A 19,179-nucleotide genomic window follows, 5' to 3' on the forward strand; every position below is an offset into this window, starting at 1 on the left:
TGAAGCTGAAATGTACTTATTCAGAAATTTTGGAGGGGAATCAACAGTTTATTGCGTAGTTGTGACGTATCTATTTCCAATTAAACCTATTAAATTTTAATAGTTCATGAAATGTGACATTTCAGTCACTTTGATTGTGGAAGGATGAATGTTATAAGGTATGCTTCTATATAAGGTTACCATCAAGGGAAAGATGTACAAGATCAGAGAGGATCTTGATAGTAGGGATAGGAACTTAGTCGAGAGAGAAAACCAGGAACTGGGGTGAAAGAGCCATCCTAAGATTGCTAGGCACTGAGCAATAACAGAAATTATCAGTCTCTGATAATTGCTGGAGACCCCACATTTTACCTTATTTGGGAGCGGAGGACTTTATTTATCAGTTGGTAAGCTCAGAAGTAAAATGAACTGTGACAAAGCAAGCAGAAAACTGCTTGGTGATATTGGGCAGATTAAGACAGTGGCCAAAGTGACGACATTTGAACGCAAAGTGCAAGGTTGGGAAATGGGGATACAGGCTGACTAGGTAGCACAAAGAGCCTGTTGGGATTTCTGAACCAAAGGTTTTAATGGTACTTAAATCATTACAAAATAGCTGCGCAGGTGCAAAAAGCTATCGTAAAACTCGTTAGGTGCTGGGATTGATCTTGAGACATAGAATACATAAAATCAAGGAATTACAGCTGGTTGCGCAAGTGTTGTGATGTGGAGATGCTGGCGTTGGACTGGGGTAAATGCAGTAAGAAGTCTCACAACACCAGGTTAAAGTCCAACAGGTTTATTTGGTAGCAAAAGCCACTTGCTTTCAGAGTGCTTGCTACCCCTTCGTCAGGTGAGTGGGAGTTCTATTCACAAACAGGGCACATAAAGACGATATGCCCCATTTGTGAATAGAACTTCCGCTCACCTGCCCAAGCGTTGACCAGGCCTGATGTGAAAATCTGATTTACACTGCCTAGAAATTAGGGAGTGAAGGGATTATCTGATAAAAGTTTTTTTAAAAAAAGCAAGACCTTGGCAGCAAAACAGTTGCTGAATGACTTCTTTCTAATAGGTATGTGAAGGTCAGAACGAAGGAATGTGTGTAATCTTAGAATGTGTACCAAGCTAGTGATGTGGGAATTCAGGGAAACATGACATGTAGATTTGTAAGAATGTTAGCATGGGATATCATTGCAGAATCGGTTGAAGTGTTTAAAAATAATGTGAATGATTACTTGGGAATTAAGAGCTTTGAGAGATATGGAAAATGTTGGGACTAGAAAGCCAAATCTAGCAAATGCTTTATTAGTCAGATAGCCTACTACCTTTGTGACACAGACGATCAGCAAGTAATCATGGAGATTTGGCTAACAAGTCAAATTAAGATTTTATTTTAACCTTTCATTTTTATCAATTTTTGCTGTCGGCCCTGTATTGCTTTTAAATGTTGCTTTTTACATTCTTGTCTTGGTGCACATGCTGAGCAAATATCTTGTTTTTCTTTTTTAATTTTAATAAATTGTATAGTGTGCCTCTGTGTCTTTGCATTGGTGTTTTGTGATTTGCTGATCACATTTGTTTAACTGCTGCTATTATATTTTTGAATGATACTCTTTCTGCCTCTTCCTAAATCAGTTACATCAAAATTACTTCAAATTCCTTTGAATGCTATGTGCAACTGTTTAAACAAAAATGCAAAATTCCATTAAATGCTTGAACTTATAAAAGTGGAGTCGTTGGACAGTTCTTAATTATGCATAAATGAAAACAGCATTGTCACTTTATATTCTTCTGCTATAGAAGATTTTTGAAGTATCAGTGATGCTCAGCAGGTCAAACTATTCTGGGTTGAAACTTTTAATATATGTAGTTAGCTACACTTTAACTGATACGTCAGTTTGCATGCGCAATTCAGCCATGGATGGTTTGATATCAAGTGCTGGAAAAATGCAGCAAGTCCGGTTGCATATCTGGAGAGAGAAACCCAGAGTTGCATTTCAAGTCCGATATAACTCTTCCTCAGAATAAGAGTCGTTTTGGACTCGATTGTTAACTCTGCCTCTCTCCACAGATGCTACCAGACCTATTGTGCTTTTCCAGCACTTTGTTTTTATTTCAGATATCTAGGATCTGCAGTATTTTGCTTTTATCTGGGGTCTGCTGTCTCAATGGAGAAGAGGCATACTCCGAATACCGGGTTTTTTTACTGTGTTGCTTGATGCACACATCTGTTGGCCATATACATCAGCGCGCTTTTGCTGGTTCTCGATTAGACAACAGAATGTGGATTCTCAATTTATGGAGATCCAGTCCATTTCTTACAGTGGGTTAAAGCTGCTCTTTTTTTGCCACTTGTTCCGAATTCAGGTGACTTGTATAGTGGCTCAATGAGGAGCGCAAGGATCATGGCAAATTATTGGAACCTGTAACCCATCCACAAAAGCAAACCCGAGTGTTTGAGCAATAATCACAAAGAATTTGCTTGTGGTACTTAATAGAAATTTCATAATGATCTCATTCTGCTTTTACGTTGCCATTATAGAGCTAAACATTTCTGTTTGAAACTTGTCTCAAGTGGTCGGGAACTGAAGTACCTTTGTTTTGAAAGACACAGAAACTTGAACAATGGTGTGATTATATATATTTGTTTCACTAGGAGTATTTGGCAAGACTCCGACAAATACGACTTCAGAATTTCAATGAAAGACAAGAAATTAAAGCAAAACTTAGAGGAGAAAAGGTATGCTCTTTGCCCCTACTTAGTGGAAATTTCTATTGCAGCCCATGATATCATCACAATATTTTTTTTCTTTCCTGATATACTCACTTCAGTTTTGACAATTATAAATCTGGAAATGGGATTAATTGTTAAATGGGATGATAATTCTTGCAAATTAACAGCATGAGAAGCTATACAAGTGATTTGTTGGAAAGCTCTGACCATATATCTATTAATTTTTGGGGGGACGGGAGATTGGGGGCCTTTCCCTGAATCACCTGAAGATTGAAAGGACTCCTTTCTGATCCCTTACTGAGTGTTGACTTGATTGTCAACCACTTTGACTATTTTCCTCCCACTACATTCTCTCCTGTTACACTAGCCTCCGCTTACTGAGGCAAAGGTTGGTGACTTAGCGTGTGAGAATGAAATTTATTCTTGACTACCACAATGCATTATTTAGTTGGTTCAGCACAAAGTCTATTAGTCTCCTGATTCTAATCAAACCACATATCCCTTTTCTATCAGTGGGTTCCTTGTGGCTGTGGTCGCACTTTGTGCCCGTCACTTTTAATGTTGTATACTATTTAAGAGCTACTTTTAGGAATAACAGTAAATAACTGAAACCCTTCCACAATGTCACAGGGCTGTGTCCACAACCATATCTAGAAATATTGAAGTGATGGTAGCGTCGTCTTCTACTTCTGCACTTTTCAAAATGCTGCTGCAGTAATTAAAATAGCACACTTCTATCATTTAGTTTCATACGCCAAATAAGTTTTCATTATTAAACAACTTCTTTACCAAAAAGCCAAGCAGCTATTACTCCATTCACACTGACCAAAGCCACTGAACACTGATCATCCTTAAGTAGCTTAAGAAAAATGGTTGTATAACTAATGTTTGGACTGTCGTCATTGGTGTCCATGCCTTCAGCTATGGCCCTAAGCTCTGGAATTCCCTCCCTAAACGTCTGCAGCTCTGTCTTTCTCCCCTCTTTGAAGATGCTCTTCAAAGCCCTACACTTCGGCCAAGCTTTTGATCACTTGCCCTGATCCCTCCTCACGCAACTCAGTGCTGGATTATATGTCACAATAGTTCAGTGATATGGGTTTGGGAATTTTACAGCATTGAAGATGTCATGTTGTTGTTTGCCATTAAGTCAAAAGATGCATGTGTCTGAAGAAGTATTTATGCTTGTAGACCATGTCCATGACTTGCAGTATTAATGTGATATTAATATAATGTAATTGAGATCAGTTAATGTTTTAGAGCTTGGCGCAATAGTATAGTCGCTTATCCATATCATTCTGTAGTGTGACAGTGATGGCTCAGATGGACAGGAATCCAGTGATGAGACTGAACTAAAGCGCAAGAAAATTGAGGCACTTAAGGTAAGATTTAACTGCTTCTTTGGAACCAGTGTCTGTAAAACATGAACCTCTTTTGACAACCAATAAGAACAATGTGGCTGACACTCAGTTTGCCCTGCATTACAAATGTACTTCCAAAACCAACATGCCTCATATAATGAAGTTCAATTTTCATTTCATTTTAATATTAACTGCGATGCCATTTTCACATTCTCTCTCTGTACCAGTTATAGTTTACTCTTTATTCCCCCACCCCCCTCAACTTATTGGGCAGAATTCTTCCAATTTGAGACAAATTGTCAGCACATTGATGGAAATATGGAGTGTTTCCCGATGCAGAGGCTAATGGCAAAACATGCCAAATCTTCTGGCCTCGACCTTGCGAATTGTGCTCCTGGTGTTTTTCGTCATGTTCTGTGACAGGGCAGGCCTAGATGATGTGTAGTCCACCGTTGTGTCAGGCACCATATTAAAAAGGCTTCCGGTGTCACTGATCCACGATTGAAGAAACAAGGTGGGCCACCTGAAAATGGAGGTAGTTCTCCCAGAGCGCTGAGACTGTGGAAGATGGACCTCCTGAGAACCAAGATGTATCACCAGGAATATTCTGAGGCCAAAAGATGGACCACCTCCAGGATACCTAATCATAAATCCTACAGTGCAGAAGGAGGCCATTTGGCTCATTGAGTCTGCACAATTCCACCCAGGTCCTATCCCCATAACCCCATGCATTTATCCTAACTAGACTAGGGCCATGGTGGTTTGAGTTATAAGGAGAGGATGGATAGACTGGGACTTTTTTCTCTGGAGCGTAAAAGGCTGAGGGGTGATATTACAGAGATCAATAAAATAATGAATGGCATAGATCAGCTCGACAGTCAATATCTTTTCCCAAAGGTAAGGGAGTCTAAAACTAGAGGGCATAGGTTTAAGGTGAGAGGGGAGAGATACAAAAGTGTCCGGAGGGACAATTTTTTCACGCAGAGGGTGGTGAGTGTCTGGAACAAGCTGCCAGAGGTAATAGTAAAGGTGGGTACAATTTTATCTTTTTAAAAAACATTTAGATAGTTACATGGGTAAGATGAGTATAGAGGGATATGGGCCAAATGTGGGCAGTTGGGACTAGCTTAGAGGCTTAAAAACAAAGGGCCAAAGGGTTTGTTTCCATGGTGTAAACCCTCTGACTCTAGTCCCCCGACACCAAGGAACAAATTAGCATGGCCAATCAACCCAACCAGATCTTTGGAGTGTGGGAGGAAACTGGGCATGGGGAGAATGTGCAAACTCCACACAGACAGTAACCCAAGCCAAGAATCGAACCCCAGTCCCTGACGCTGCGAAGCAACAGTGCTAACCACTGTGCCACTGTGCTGCCCTGGAAGGTGGATCTGCAGATGAACACCCGAACCAATGTTGGGACTTCGAAGGACTTAGAGCGGCATGGTGGCTAAATGGCTAGCACTGCTGCCTCACAGTGCCAGAGACCCATGTTCAATTCCAGCCTTGAGTGACTATCCAGAGTTTGCATGTTCTTCCAGTGTTTAGATGAGTTTCCTCTGAGTGCTCTGGTTTACTTCCTTAGTCATGATGTGGGTATGCCGGCGTTGGACTGGCGTAAACACAGTAAAAAGTCTGACAACACCAGGTTTTAGTCCAACCGATTTATTTGATAATAGACTCACGAGCTTTCGAGGTTTCCCTCTTCGTCAGGTGAATGGAGAGTTCTGGCCTCAGACAGAGCATATAAAGCACAGACAGTTTAGAGATTACTGATTAGAATGTGAATCCTTACACCTAACCTGCTGTTCAAGACCTGAAGTGGCTGACAATGTGAGTGGAAGGAGCACTGATCACAGGTTACAGAGATGTGTATTGTCTCCAGACAGTACAGTAAGTGAGGTTTTGCAAACCCAGGCAAGTCACGGGGGTTACAGATAGTGCGACATGAACCCAAGATCCCTGTTGAGACCGTCCTCCTGTGCGGAACTTGGCTATCAGTCTCTGTTCAGCGACTCTGCGCTGTCGTGTGTCGTGAAGGCTGCCTTGGAGAATGCTTACCCGAAGGTCAGACGCTGAATGCCTGTGCCAACAGGAAGGGAACAGTCTGTTCCCTTCCTGTTGGCAAACACTTCAGTGGTCACGGGCATTCAGCCTCTGACCTTCGGGTAAGCATTCTCCAAGGCGGCCTTCACGACACACGACAGCGCAGAGTCGCTGAACAGACACTGATAGCCAAGTTCCGCACAGGAGGACGGTCTCAACAGGGATCTTGGGTTCATGTCGCACTATCTGTAACCCCCGTGACTTGCCTGGGTTTGCAAAACCTCACTTACTGTACTGTCTGGAGACAATACACATCTCTGTAACCTGTGATCAGTGCTCCTTCCACTCACATTGTCAGCCACTTCAGGTCTTGAACAGCAGGTTAGGTGTAAGGATTCACATTCTAATCAGTAATCTCTAAACTGTCTGTGCTTTATATGCTCTGTCTGAGACCAGAACTCTCCATTCACCTGACGAAGAGGGAAACCTCGAAAGCTCGTGAGTCTATTATCAAATAAATCGGTTGGACTAAAACCTGGTGTTGTCAGACTTTTTACTGTGTTTACTTCCTTAATCCAAGAATGTGCAGGTTAGATAGATTTGCCATGCTAAATTGACCCTTAGTGTCCCAACGGATAGGATGGGGCTGGGCTTGAGTAAAATGTTCTGTTGCAGAGCCGGTACACTCTGAATAGGCCAAATGGTGGCTTTCTGCACTGTAGGGGTTCTATTCATTTTGGAACATATTTGCAAGTTCCCTTCCAAACTACACAGCATCGTGACTTGGAACTATATTGCTGTTCCTCCGCTGTTGTTGGGTGAAAATCCTAGAGCTCCCTCCCCAACAGCACTGTGGTATGTCTACACCACATGGACTAGAGCGTTCAAGAAGATAGCGCACCACCACCTTCTCAAAGCCCGTTATGGATTTAGAAAGGTTGCTTTGAAAGCTGATTGCGTGATTTGTTGTTGTCAGTAGGGTCCTGCAGAGGCTTCTGTTTTACTTTCAGTTTTGTATTCTGTGCAGAGCAAAGGAATTGCCCTTCAATAAAACCCATTGTGTGTTGCTTGAATCTACCTGTGCAAACCAAGTTTTTTTTCTCTGTTAAAACCCACAACCCCTAACATAGGACATGACAAGGGCAATTAGGGAAGGTAAATAAATGCTAGCCTCATGTGATACCCATGTCTCATGAAAAAATATAAAACAATTTAATGGATGATGAGGAATTGGGTCAAGGTAAAATGGAACCAAACATTGATAGGAAAAATTAATGGCACAATGAATGATCTCTGAGGAAGAGATGTTTCAAGAACAGACTAGATATATTCCAACAAGGGAAAAGGTTAAGAGAACCATTATTGTGCCTCCTACGCTGTCCTGGACCAATTATCCTGGATTTTTGGCACAACATAAGAAGTCCAAGCGAAGCTCAGAATCAAGCCAAATATCCAACCAAAAAGCCTCAAAGTAAGAGCGGTTGCCGTATATGATTCATCTGAAGGTTGAATCGGAATTAGAGCGATTTATCCACACTGGTGTTTAGAAGCTGACTGGGCTACACCAGTAGTGCTTGTCATGAAGCAGGATGGTACAGTCTGCACTTGTACAGATTTTAAGATGACCAAACCAGCAAAGTTCTGGGAGAGACCAAACTCCCATGAATTTGGAGAGATGGATGAAAGTGCAGAGGCTCCCCTTTTCTCTCTCCTACCTCACCCTCACATAGATCTGTTCCTGCGAGCTCCAGAGTGCACTCCTCTAAATGTATGAGGATTTGGAGTTTAGCCATCTCACCGCCAGACTGGCTGTTTTGTGAGCCAACTTCTACTGCAGGGAGACAAATGCAGAGGCTATAAACTGGGTGCTTGCCAGGTCACATGGCAATGATGCCAGGCATATGTGGGCGCTGCACATGAGCAGGGTGAAAAAGACGGTATTGAGTTTAAAAATTGGCAAATAGTGCTGCAGCTTTATAGAACCTTAGGCCTCACTTGGAATATAGTGTTCAATTTTGGTCGCCACACTACCAGAAGGATGTGGAGGCTTTGGAGAGAGTACAGAAAAGATTTACCAGGATGTTGCCTGGTATGCAGAGCATTAGCTATGAGGAGAGATTGGAGAAACTTGGTTTGTTCTCACTGGAGCGACAGAGGTTGAGGGGAGACCTGATAGAAGTCTACAAGATTGAGAGGTATGGGCTGAGTGGATAGTCAGAAGCTTTTTCCCAGAGTGGAAGAGTCAGTTACTCGGGGCATAGGTTTAAGTTGCGAGGGACACGGTTTAAAAGGGATGTACGAGGTAGATTTTTTACACAGAAAGTAGTGGGTGCCTGGAACTCATTGCTGGGGGAGGTAGTGGAAGCGGATATGGTAGTGACTTATAGGATAGAGAAATATGGTCCCTGGAAGGGTAGGGGGTTTTAGTTCAGTTGGGCAGCATGGTCGGTGCAGGCTTGGAAGGCCGAAGGGCCTGTTCCTGTGCTGTAATTTTCTTTGTTCTTTGTTCATGGATGGACTGATGAGGAGAGGAGACTCAGTTGATGAGAAAGCATGTGGGAGTTTAAGTGGTGGGTCATAGTAACATAGTGAGGGGTATCTGATAGGGAAAGTGGTGAGATCAGATGAGAAGCACTTACTCTGGCAGCACAGAGGAGATTATTTTTTTTTCTTTTGTGAACAAGTGCTGGGAGTAGTTTAAATGAGAGTTCCCCCTTGACTGGCCTGCTCAGATAATTCTTGGGGTGGGCAAGTCAAATGTCTAAAGATTCCGGTCTTGATCATGTGGTAGGGCCACCGGGATTTGCTTTGGTTTTGTGCCAAAAAATGACACAGCCAAATTTTGGGAAGATTCTGGCACTTGTCTCTGCACATGCATTGGGCCTAACACGTTCTTCCTCTGTTTCTCTGTGTGCACTGGGCCCTGACTTTTTCTGCCCTCCCCAATATTACTAGCTTGCCATGCCAAAGTATCCTTCAAACTTTTCATCAAAGTCAGTCACCCGATTGAGGCATCCTTGGTGAATTCTTCAAGTGAGAACCAAGCCAAATACAATGGGTGGAATTTCTGCGGAGGTGCAATAAAATAAAACTACTCTTTCCTCTTCAGACACTCTTAGACGGCGGGTTGAAATATCCATTTAAGTAATTGGAAAAAGGCCCCAAGCCAGTTTTCAGAAGAGCAGAAAAGTTCACCGGTCTCCTGTCCAGCATTACTCCAACCAATATTAGCCCAAATAATTTGATTCAGTCATTTCGACATGGACCTGACATTAAGTTCAACAACTTAATGTTGCCTCCACCTTGTTTTTATATGATGTGGAGAAGCTGATGTTGGACTGGGGTGGGCACAGTAAGAAGTCTCACAATACTAGGTTAAAGTCCAACAGGGCTATTTGGAATTGCAGGCTTTCGGAACTCATCAGGTGAGGGAAGCGGTAGGTCTTGGAGATCCTCTCCACTTTCAGCCAGTGGTTTCACTCACCTGATGAAGGAGCAGCGCTCCAAATAAACGTGTTAGGCTTTAATATGGTGTTATGGGATTTCTTACTTTAATGTTTTGTCTTTACTTGTTTCTTTCCTTATCCCTTCAGATGTATTTTTATCATCGTTCATGCTTCATTTGGAAGCAACCTTTGTTTACTATATCGATATTTTGGCTTTGCATCATGAAGTCTCTTGTTGTTTAAGCTCCCTGACCTGCACTCCTATCATAGATCTTCTCCTTTGTTCCTCCTGCTCCCTCCTCCTTCCATTAGCTTAAAAACTCTTGTATTTCTATCTAAAGTTCTGATGAAAGGTCATCAACCTGAAACTTTAATCCTTTTCCCTTCTTTGCAGATGCTCTAGTTTTTTTTTGTTCCTATCCAGTGATTTATTCACCTGCAGTTTGTGGTTTTCTCCCACCGACAATCCCTCCACCAGATATTGTTGGAGAGTAGGCAGGCAGCGTACTCCCAGGTCTTTGTAAATGTAGCTCCCTCACCAACCATTAAATTGTGTGCAAGAATTCCTTGTCTATCCTCATTAACTCCCTGTGGGAGGGTAACCGGACAGATCAGCTAAGATTGAGCAATTGTTTCCTTTTATTGTTTGCAAATTCAGTGAAAGCTAAAACCACTTTGTGGAAGTGAGTTTCCTTCATCACTCAAAGGTGATTAAGTACCTTTTACTCAACTAATACTTGGAGAGTTTCCAGAGCCACCTCGACTCATGCTCTGGCATTCTATGCTTAATCCCTTCTCCGTAGTCCATTGTAAGGGATAATAAGCCCAGCATTTGGGGTTGTCTGTGTATTGTTAACAAAAGCTGAAGCAATTTTTAAGATGTCTTGAATCTGAAGTAAAACCTATTTAAAAATCCTCATCTTTACAGAAATATAACTCCTTTATGTAGATAAATGTATAGAAAACAGAAGCAGTAGTAGGCCATTCGGCCCTTTGAGCCTCCTCAGCTATTGATACCTATTCTGCATATTATCAATCCATAACTTCACTCTGTCCAACAGTTGTCATGGGCATGCACAAAAATTCCTGCAGGGAACTTGTACTCTGTGTATGTGCAGAAACATGATTTTTGGGACCAGAAAAGTGGGCTAGTCTTAAAAGGCAGATCAACTTATTCACCACGTTCTCCAATATTTTAAATTTCAGATTCAAACAATCTCCTTTTTTCTATTTAGAAAATCCCTTCTAATCTTTAATACCCCAATTAGGTCCCCCTTCGCTTTGAGGAGTCTAATGCCAGCTTCTCTCAATCTTTTCACATGAGAATTGTACTAGTACACAAAGTGAGGATGAAAAAGTGATTTTTCAGTGTTTATGATAACTTGTATTTATATAGAGCTTTAAACATTATAAAATGCCCCAAGGCATATTTGGACGTAAAGTCATACAAGACAATAATGGAGGAGATGGGCAAATGCTTGGTCATAAAAGAAAGAAATGTTTTAAATGAGGGAAGAATTGGCAAAAGGTATGGAGGGGAGAATTTAAGAGTTTAGGGCCTAGACAGTTAAAGGTACAACCAACAATGCTGGCAGTGTTTGTTATATATTGAGGGTGGGTCTGAAGGAGACTGCAAAGATGAGGAAGGACAAGGCCAGAGAAGGATTTGGGAACGTGGATAAGAATTTTAAAATCAAGGCATTGCTTAACTGGGAGCCAATGTGGGTCATAAGAACATAAGAAATAGGAACAGGAGTAAGCCAACTAGCCCTTCGAGCCTGCCCCGCCATTCAATAAGATCATGGCTGATGTGTCTTGGCTCACTGAGCACAAGGGTGAAAAGGACTTGATGCAAACTCAGATGACCTCAAGTTTATGGAGGATAGACTATGGGAAGCCAGCCAGAATTATGTCAACAAAGCAAAGTTTAAAAGTAAGAAGAACATAGATAAGTATTTCAGCAGTATGTGAGCTGAGGCACAGGTGGAGACAGGCAATGTTATCGAATTACGTACAGCACAAGTATGTGGTTGATCACTCATGTTGGCAATCGAATATGACATGAGTTGAGAACAGTCTGCTTTAGCCATGAACAGTCTGCTTTAGCCACAAACAGTTGCCAGGGAAGGGGGTGGATTTGGTATAGAGCAGTGTTGTCCAGCATATAGGCCACTATCCAACCTGCCATGTCTCTCAAAATACAGGTAAGTGGAAGTGCCAGATTTGCAAGGAGCCGCTCCAGGCCATTTTACTCCTGTATTTGGTACTGATTGGGAAAGAAGCAGTCTGATTGGAGGAACAGCAAGTAGTGTGAAGCTTTGTGGCCATGGTGCATTCTCTGTCCACCTTTGGCAGTCCTTGCACTTTTGTCCACTCGCTTTCACCCGTATGCTGTCTTTCGCCTTCCTGTACAGCCCTCTAATGGAGCACAGAGGTCAGGATAATAAAAAGGGCTGAAGAGGCCAGGAGGAAGTGCAGCCACAGCGACATGGCCCTCTCGCCTGGACCAGCTGGTCTTAGTCTTACTTGGCACCTTCACAGCCAATCCTGAATTCTGCCTTGGCGGTAAAATGGCTAAACTTTGCAAGCCCAAGTCATGCAGGAGGGAGTCTGGGCGAGCAATGGGGTATGAGTCTAGGCGAGGGAGGAGGTGAGAGTCTGTGTGTGTGTGCGCAAGCGAGCATGTCTGCAGGTCTTTGTGAGCATAAGTGTGTATGAGCGCATGGTGTGCAGGTGGTACCAGAAATAACTGAGTGAGAAGGGAAACTATTGCAAGATTGAAAGTGATATTTTTCTGGCTACAATGAGATAAGTGGGGAGCCAAGTAAGTGTAGTCCCATCCAGGTGGATAGTGGTGGTAACATGTTGGAGGAGGATGATATAGAACATAGAACACTACAGCACAAACAGGCCCTTCGGCCCACGAGTTGTGCCGATCACATCAACACCTATCTATAACCCCCAATCCCATAAAACCCCATATACTCATCCAGAAGTCTTTTAAAAGACCCCAGCGAGTTCGCCACCACCACCACTGACGGCAGCCGATTCCACTCACTCACCACCCTCTGAGTGAAAAACTTACCCCTAACATCACTTCTGTACTTTCCTCCCCGCACCTTCAATCTGTGTCCTCTCGTAGCGACCATTTCAACCCGGGGAAATAGCCTCTGAGAATCCACCCTATCCATTCCTCTCAACATTTTATAAACCTCTATCAGGTCGCCTCTCAACCTTCGTCTCTCCAGGGAAAAGAGACCCAGCTCCCTCAACCTAACTTCATAAGGCATGCCTCCCAGTCCAGGCAACATCCTTGTAAATCTCCTCTGTACCCTTTCAATAGCTTCTACGTCTTTCCTATAGTGAGGCGACCAGAACTGCGCACAGTACTCCAAATGAGGCCTGACAAGGGTCTTATAAAGTTGCAGCATTACCTCCCGACTCCTAAACTCAATCCCTCGATTAATGAAGGCCAGTACACCATACGCCTTCTTGACCACCTCTTCCACCTGCGAGGCCGATTTAAGAGTCCTGTGGACCCAGACCCCAAGATCCTTCTGCTCTTCAACACTACTAAGACTCCTGCCCTTGATAGTGTACTCGTTCATCCCGTTGGTTCTGCCAAAATGGACGACTACGCATTTATCTGCGTTGAAGTCCATCTGCCACTTCTCCGCCCAGTCCTGCATCCTATTTATGTCCTGCTGCAACTTTTGACATCCTTCCAGACCATCCACAACACCACTGACCTTCATGTCATCAGCGAACTTACTTACCCATCCCTCCACTTCCTCATCCAGGTCATTTATGAAAATGACAAACAGCAAGGGTCCTAGAACAGATCCCTGGGGCACTCCACTGGTGACTGACCTCCATTCAGAAAAAGACCCATCCACAACCACTCTCTGCCTTCTGCAGGCAAGCCAGTTCTGGATCCACAAGGCCAAAGGCCCTTGGATCCCATGCCCTCTCACCTTCTCAAGAAGTCTTGCATGGGGGACCTTATCAAACGCCTTGCTGAAGTCCATGTACACCACGTCCACGGCACTTCCTTCGTCAATGTGTTCAGTCACGTTATCGAAGAACTCAACTAGGCTTGTAAGGCACGACCTGCCCTTGACAAATCCATGCTGACTATTCCTGATCATGTCAAACCTCTCCAAATGCTCGTAAATCTTGTCCCTCAGAAGCCTCTCCATCAGCTTACCAACCACTGAGGTCAGACTCACTGGTCGGTAATTTCCCGGGCTATCTCTGTTCCCTTTCTTGAAAATAGGGACTACATCCGCAATCCTCCAATCTTCCGGAACCTCTCCCGTCTCCATTGACGACGCAAAGATCATCGCCAGGGGCTCTGCAATCACTTCCCTTGCCTCCCACAGTATCCTGGGGTATATCCCATCTGGTCCCGGCGACTTATCTATCTTGATAGAATTCAAAAGTTCTAACACATCCTCCACCTTAATATCCACAAACTCAATCTTTTCCATCTGCTGCAAATCTGTAGCAAAATCTCCCAGATCAGCTTCCACCGTGAATACTGAGGCAAAGTACTCATGAAGCACCTCTGCCATTTCTTCTGGTTCCACACAGACCTTTCCCCCTTCACCTTTTATAGGTCCTATCCCTTCTCTTCTCATCCTTTTACCTTTCACATATTTATAGAAGGCCTTGGGATTCTCCTTAGTCTTACCCGCCAAGGGCTTCTCATGACCCCTTCTGGCTCTCCTAATTTCCCTTTTAAGCTCCTTTCTACAGTCCTTATACTCCTCAAGATCCTTAACCTTTCCTAGTTCCCTGAACCTTTTGTACACCTCCCCTTTCCTCCTGACTAGGTTCAACACAGCCTTCGTGCACCACGGTTCCCGCGACCTACCAAAACCCCCTTGTCTCATCGGAACATTGTCATGCATAGCTCCAGACAAACATTCCTTGAATATCCGCCACCTTCCTTCGGTACTTTTCCCTAAGAACGCCTCCTTCCAGTTTATTTGTCCAAGTAACTTCCTGACTTCTTCGTATCTCCCCTTACTCCAGACAAACACCTTCCTAGCCTGCCTGATCCTATCACGTTCCAATGCAATTGTGAAGGAGATAGAATTATGGTCACCATTCCCAAGATGCTCTCCTACCGAGAGATCCATCACCTGCCCTGGTTCATTCGCCAGTACCAGGTCAAGTACAGCCTCTCCCCTCGTAGGCTTATCCACATACTGTGTCAGGAAACCTTCCTGAACACACCTAACAAACTCCTCCCCATCCAAACCCCTTACCCGAGGGATATTCCAGTCGATGTTTGGGAAATTGAAGTCTCCCATCACGACAACTCTGTTATTAATACATCTCTCCAGAATCTGTTTCCCTATCTGCACTTCAACTTCCCTGTCACTATTGGGCGGCCGATAGAATACACCCAGCAAAGTTTTCGACCCTTTGCTGTTCGTAACTTCCACCCGCAGAGACTCTGTAGATAGTCCCTCCACGGCATCCTCTTTCTCTGCAGCCATGACACTGTCCCTGATCAACAGTGCCACTCCACCACCTCTTCTGCCATCCTCCCTGTCCTTCCTGAAGCATCTGAAACCTGGCACCTGAAGTACCCAGTCCTGTCCCTGAGACATCCAAGTCTCCGTAATGGCCACAACATCACAATCCCCAATATGATGACCCAAATTCTCCTGTTTCATACACTCTGCCAACGAAAATGGAGAATTTGGCATCCAACTAAGTCTCCATTCATTGCAGCGGGATGGGAGAATTCTAGCCATGGGCGAGGTCAGAGAATTCAGCCAATAAACTTGCATGATTCCTTTTTGTTTGCATTAACTATTTCTACTGATTAGCGCTGCTGCCTCACAGCACCAGGGATCTGGGTTCGAATCCCAGCTTGCATCACTCTGTGTGGAGTTTGTACATTCTTCCCATGTCTGTGGGGGTTTCCTTCGGGTGCTCTGATTTCCTCCCACAGTCAAAAAGCCATGCTGGTTAGGTGCATTGGCCATTCTAAATTCTCTCTGTGTACCCAAACAGGCACTGGAGTGTGATGAGTAGGGGGATTTTCATAGTAACTTCATTACGGTGTTAATATAAGCCTACTTGTGACTAACAAATAATAAATAAACTTTGCTGCTCTAATGACTAGAATAACCTTATTTACAATACTAAAATGTAAGAATAGGGTGGAGAAGCTGGAAATTCCAGACCTTGTGGCTCATAATATTGTCTTTGGTGTTGAGGTGAAGAAAGTTTGAGTGCGCAATGGGTTAGAGTTTTGGGGGAAGTTTTAGACATGGAAAAAGCAACAGAGTTAAGGAAGGGTGAATCCAGTAGCCTCAAGGGACTTAAACATGAACATGAGAATTTTAAATTGAAATGATTGGGGTCATGTATTGAATGATGAGCATTAATTCTGCTACACAGACACCATGGCAATTGAGATGTCTGCCACATTGGCCCCTGTTGACAAGAAAGGGCTGAAGAATGCAGAGAACCTTGGGAGGTTATTATAAATGAGGTGCTCCAGTAATTAACTTCATTGTAGGGTGATGTGTGCCTTATTTCCACTGGTGATTCATTTCTGAATTGCTTTTATCTCCAAAGCTGCCTCATTCTACGTGGCTGTTCAAAACAACTCATTAATAAATCCTGGAACCTTGAGCATGCCAAAAGCTATCTATTAGATGAAATATATTCAAAATTGAAATCATGGCATGGTAACAGCGTAGAAGGACCTTCAACCCCTCGTGCCTCAGCTGGGTCTCTGAGGGAGCAATTCACCTTGTGCCACCTCTCTTGCTTCTCCCTGTAGCCCTGAATCATCATTCTTTTTAGAATCCAATTCCCTTGGAATTCCGTGACTGCACACGCCTCCACCAGATACTCAGCGGTGCATTGCTTTTAATTTAGATTTTATGGGGAAAAATTGAAGTTTTTCACTGGAAAAACGGAAGCTTTTTTTATCGTATTTCTTTATTTGTGAATCTGTTTTATAGGCTCAAGCAAATACACGAGCTGCAGTGCTTAAAGAACAACTTGAGAAAAAGAGAAGAGAGGCTTACGAAAGAGAAAGGAAGGCCTGGGAAGAGCACGTAAGCATTTTATTATCCCTGTTAAAGTATTAAGCCTTGTAACTTTATTCCTGGCAAAGTGATTTATGCGTGGAGCCAGACTCTTTCTCAATGTTGAACAATAGAATGTGGAAATGTATGTTTGTGATTAATTAAAATAGTAACTTAGCAAAACCTTAGTAATTGTCCAATTGATGTATTCGGGCAATGCTAGTTAGATTTTTAAAAAAATAATGGAGTGCAGGATGTTGTATTGAAGAAAGTTAGGTGGTGAAGGGCAAGAGTTGGAGTCAATCTTTGTGCACTTTTAGAAGCATCTATTTACAGAGATGCACTTTGCAAATCGGCACCTCCTAAACAAACAGCCACAGTTTGCCTGTTCCTTGTGTTTTTTTTTCCTGTACCAATACCTTGATGTCTTCCTAAGATCTGTTCTTGGCCCCTCCTATTTCTCATCTCACCCTGACCCACAATGATATCATAGAAACATCGAAGATAGGAGCAGGCGGAGGCCATTCATCCCTTCGAGCCTGCTGCACCATTCATCATGATCATGGCTGATTATTCCAACTCAATAACCTAATCTGGCTTTCTCGCTTTGATCCCGTTCGCCCCAAGTGCTATAACTAGCCACCTCTTGGATATATTCAATGTTTTGGCCTCAACCACTTCATGTGGTAACGAATTCCAAAGGCTCACCACTCTTTGGGTGAAGAAATGTCTCCTCGTCTCCATTCCATGTGGTCTACCCTGTATTCTCAGGCTGTGACCCCTGGTTTGGTTTGGTTTCATCCAAAGACACAGTATTACTTTCGACACGTACGCGGAACAATAACCAACACTGCTTCACCCCCTCCTCCCTTGACTCCTCTACTGTTGCTAATCTTCAGATTGCTTACCTGGGATTGGGTGAGCAGAAATTTTTGCCAATTAACAAGCCATTCTTTTCAGACCTGCTTCAAACTCCTTTCCCTAGCTACTGACTCCATCCTTCACCCTGACAATTGCCTAAGATTAAACAAGTATGTTTGCAACTTTGGTGTCACGCTTGGTCCCAAGATAAGCTTCCAACTTCGTGTTTGTGCCATTACGAAGTCTGCCTATTTCCATCTCTGTAACTTCGCCTCTGTCTCAACTCGTCAGTTGAAACCTCCATCCATGCTGCCTTTGCCTCTCCCACTCCTGGCTAGTTTTCTACATTCTACTGTCCATAAACATAAGTCATCCACAATTCTGTTTCGTATGTCTTAAAGTCCTATTCCCCTGTGTTCACTGACCAATGTTGATTTAAAATTCCCAGCATTGTTTTCAATTCGTCCATTTCTCTGTAAACTCCTCCAGCCCCACAACCCTTCAGGATCTCTGTGCTCCTTTAATTCTGGCCTCCCATGCATCTCTTCTTAATTGCAGGTACACTGCTTATGGCCACATCTTTTAGGTTATCTATACGCCAAGAACTGGAATTCCCTCCTTGTACCTCTGTCTTTCTACTCTCTTTTTTTTGTCCTTTTATGTCTTTCCTTGAAAACATACCTTTGACCAGTTTTATGTAATCTTGTGAAGTGTCTCCTTATGTGACTTGGTGTCACCCTTTAATGCTCCTGTGAAACACCTTGGGACACATGATTCAGTTAAAGGCGCTATACAAGTTCACCACCTACATACTTTAAAATTCAACTAACGCAGTTGGCCGACAGCGAGCAAATACCAAGCCTTGGGGGTTGAGAAAGAGGATTAGGTTTTGTGGGGATTTACTGGGACAGGGGCACATTCACAAGTAGGTCAGTGTTGATAGACCAGAAAATGTATTCATGTGGATCATCCATCCCCGAGGGCGCAAGACTCTGCAGAGATTTGAAGGCAAGGGCAGGAATCTTGTGCGAGTTGAAGAGGGTAATTTTAGTTTTCCTGATAAGTGGAAGACCATTTTGGCTTGTTTGTGGCATGGCATCAGCTAGGCAGTCAAAGACCATGGTTAAACATGAGGCTGTTGAAAGAAGGGGCAAGGTATAGCCCGGTGTTGCCAATTGTTGCAACCAAATGCATGCATGTGGAAATAACTATAATAATGCACCTATTTTAATCATCAGGTGGATATTACTAAAGATGGAGATTATAGTGACAGGCAAGGGACTTTTAATTTGTTGTGACTAAGTCAGCCATATCATGTATTAAATATTGGATGCATCTTTAAATCTAAAAGATACTGTGCCAAAGGTTTATCAACAGAGGAAGTAATAACTTAATGTAAGAAAGGTTGAACAGTTCGGGCTGATACCCATTGGAACTTAAAAGAATGAGGTGTGATCTCATTCAAATGTGTAAAGTTCGTGATAGGGCTGAGGGATCCCGGGGCGGCACAGTGGTTAGCACTGCTGCCTCACAGCATCAAGGACTCGGATTCGATTCCAGCCTCGGCTATCTGTCTGTGTGGAGTTTGCACATTCTCTCCATGTCTGCATGGGTTTTCTCTGGGTGCTCCGGTTTCCTCCCGCAGTCCAAAGATGCACAGCTTAGATGGATTGGCCATGTTAAATTGGCCCTTCATG

At 43.4% G+C, this 19,179-nt stretch overlaps 1 protein-coding gene across 3 annotated transcripts in view; it reads left to right on the forward strand.

Annotated features, from left to right (window-relative positions):
* The window catches only part of nek1 (NIMA-related kinase 1), a 152,356-nt gene that overhangs the window by 87,410 nt on the left and 45,767 nt on the right, over positions 1-19,179 (forward strand). For all 3 annotated transcript variants that reach the window (XM_080189482.1, XM_080189484.1, XM_080189483.1), the window contains 3 exons: positions 2,639-2,722; positions 4,018-4,095; positions 16,556-16,651. In XM_080189482.1, coding sequence (XP_080045608.1) covers positions 2,639-2,722; positions 4,018-4,095; positions 16,556-16,651 — 258 coding nt within the window. The remainder of the gene's footprint in view (positions 1-2,638; positions 2,723-4,017; positions 4,096-16,555; positions 16,652-19,179) is intronic.

Source organism: Carcharhinus amblyrhynchos, chromosome 5 (genome assembly GCF_965287045.1).
Source record: "Carcharhinus amblyrhynchos chromosome 5, sCarAmb.v2.hapA, whole genome shotgun sequence".
NCBI classification, from domain to species: domain Eukaryota; kingdom Metazoa; phylum Chordata; class Chondrichthyes; order Carcharhiniformes; family Carcharhinidae; genus Carcharhinus; species Carcharhinus amblyrhynchos.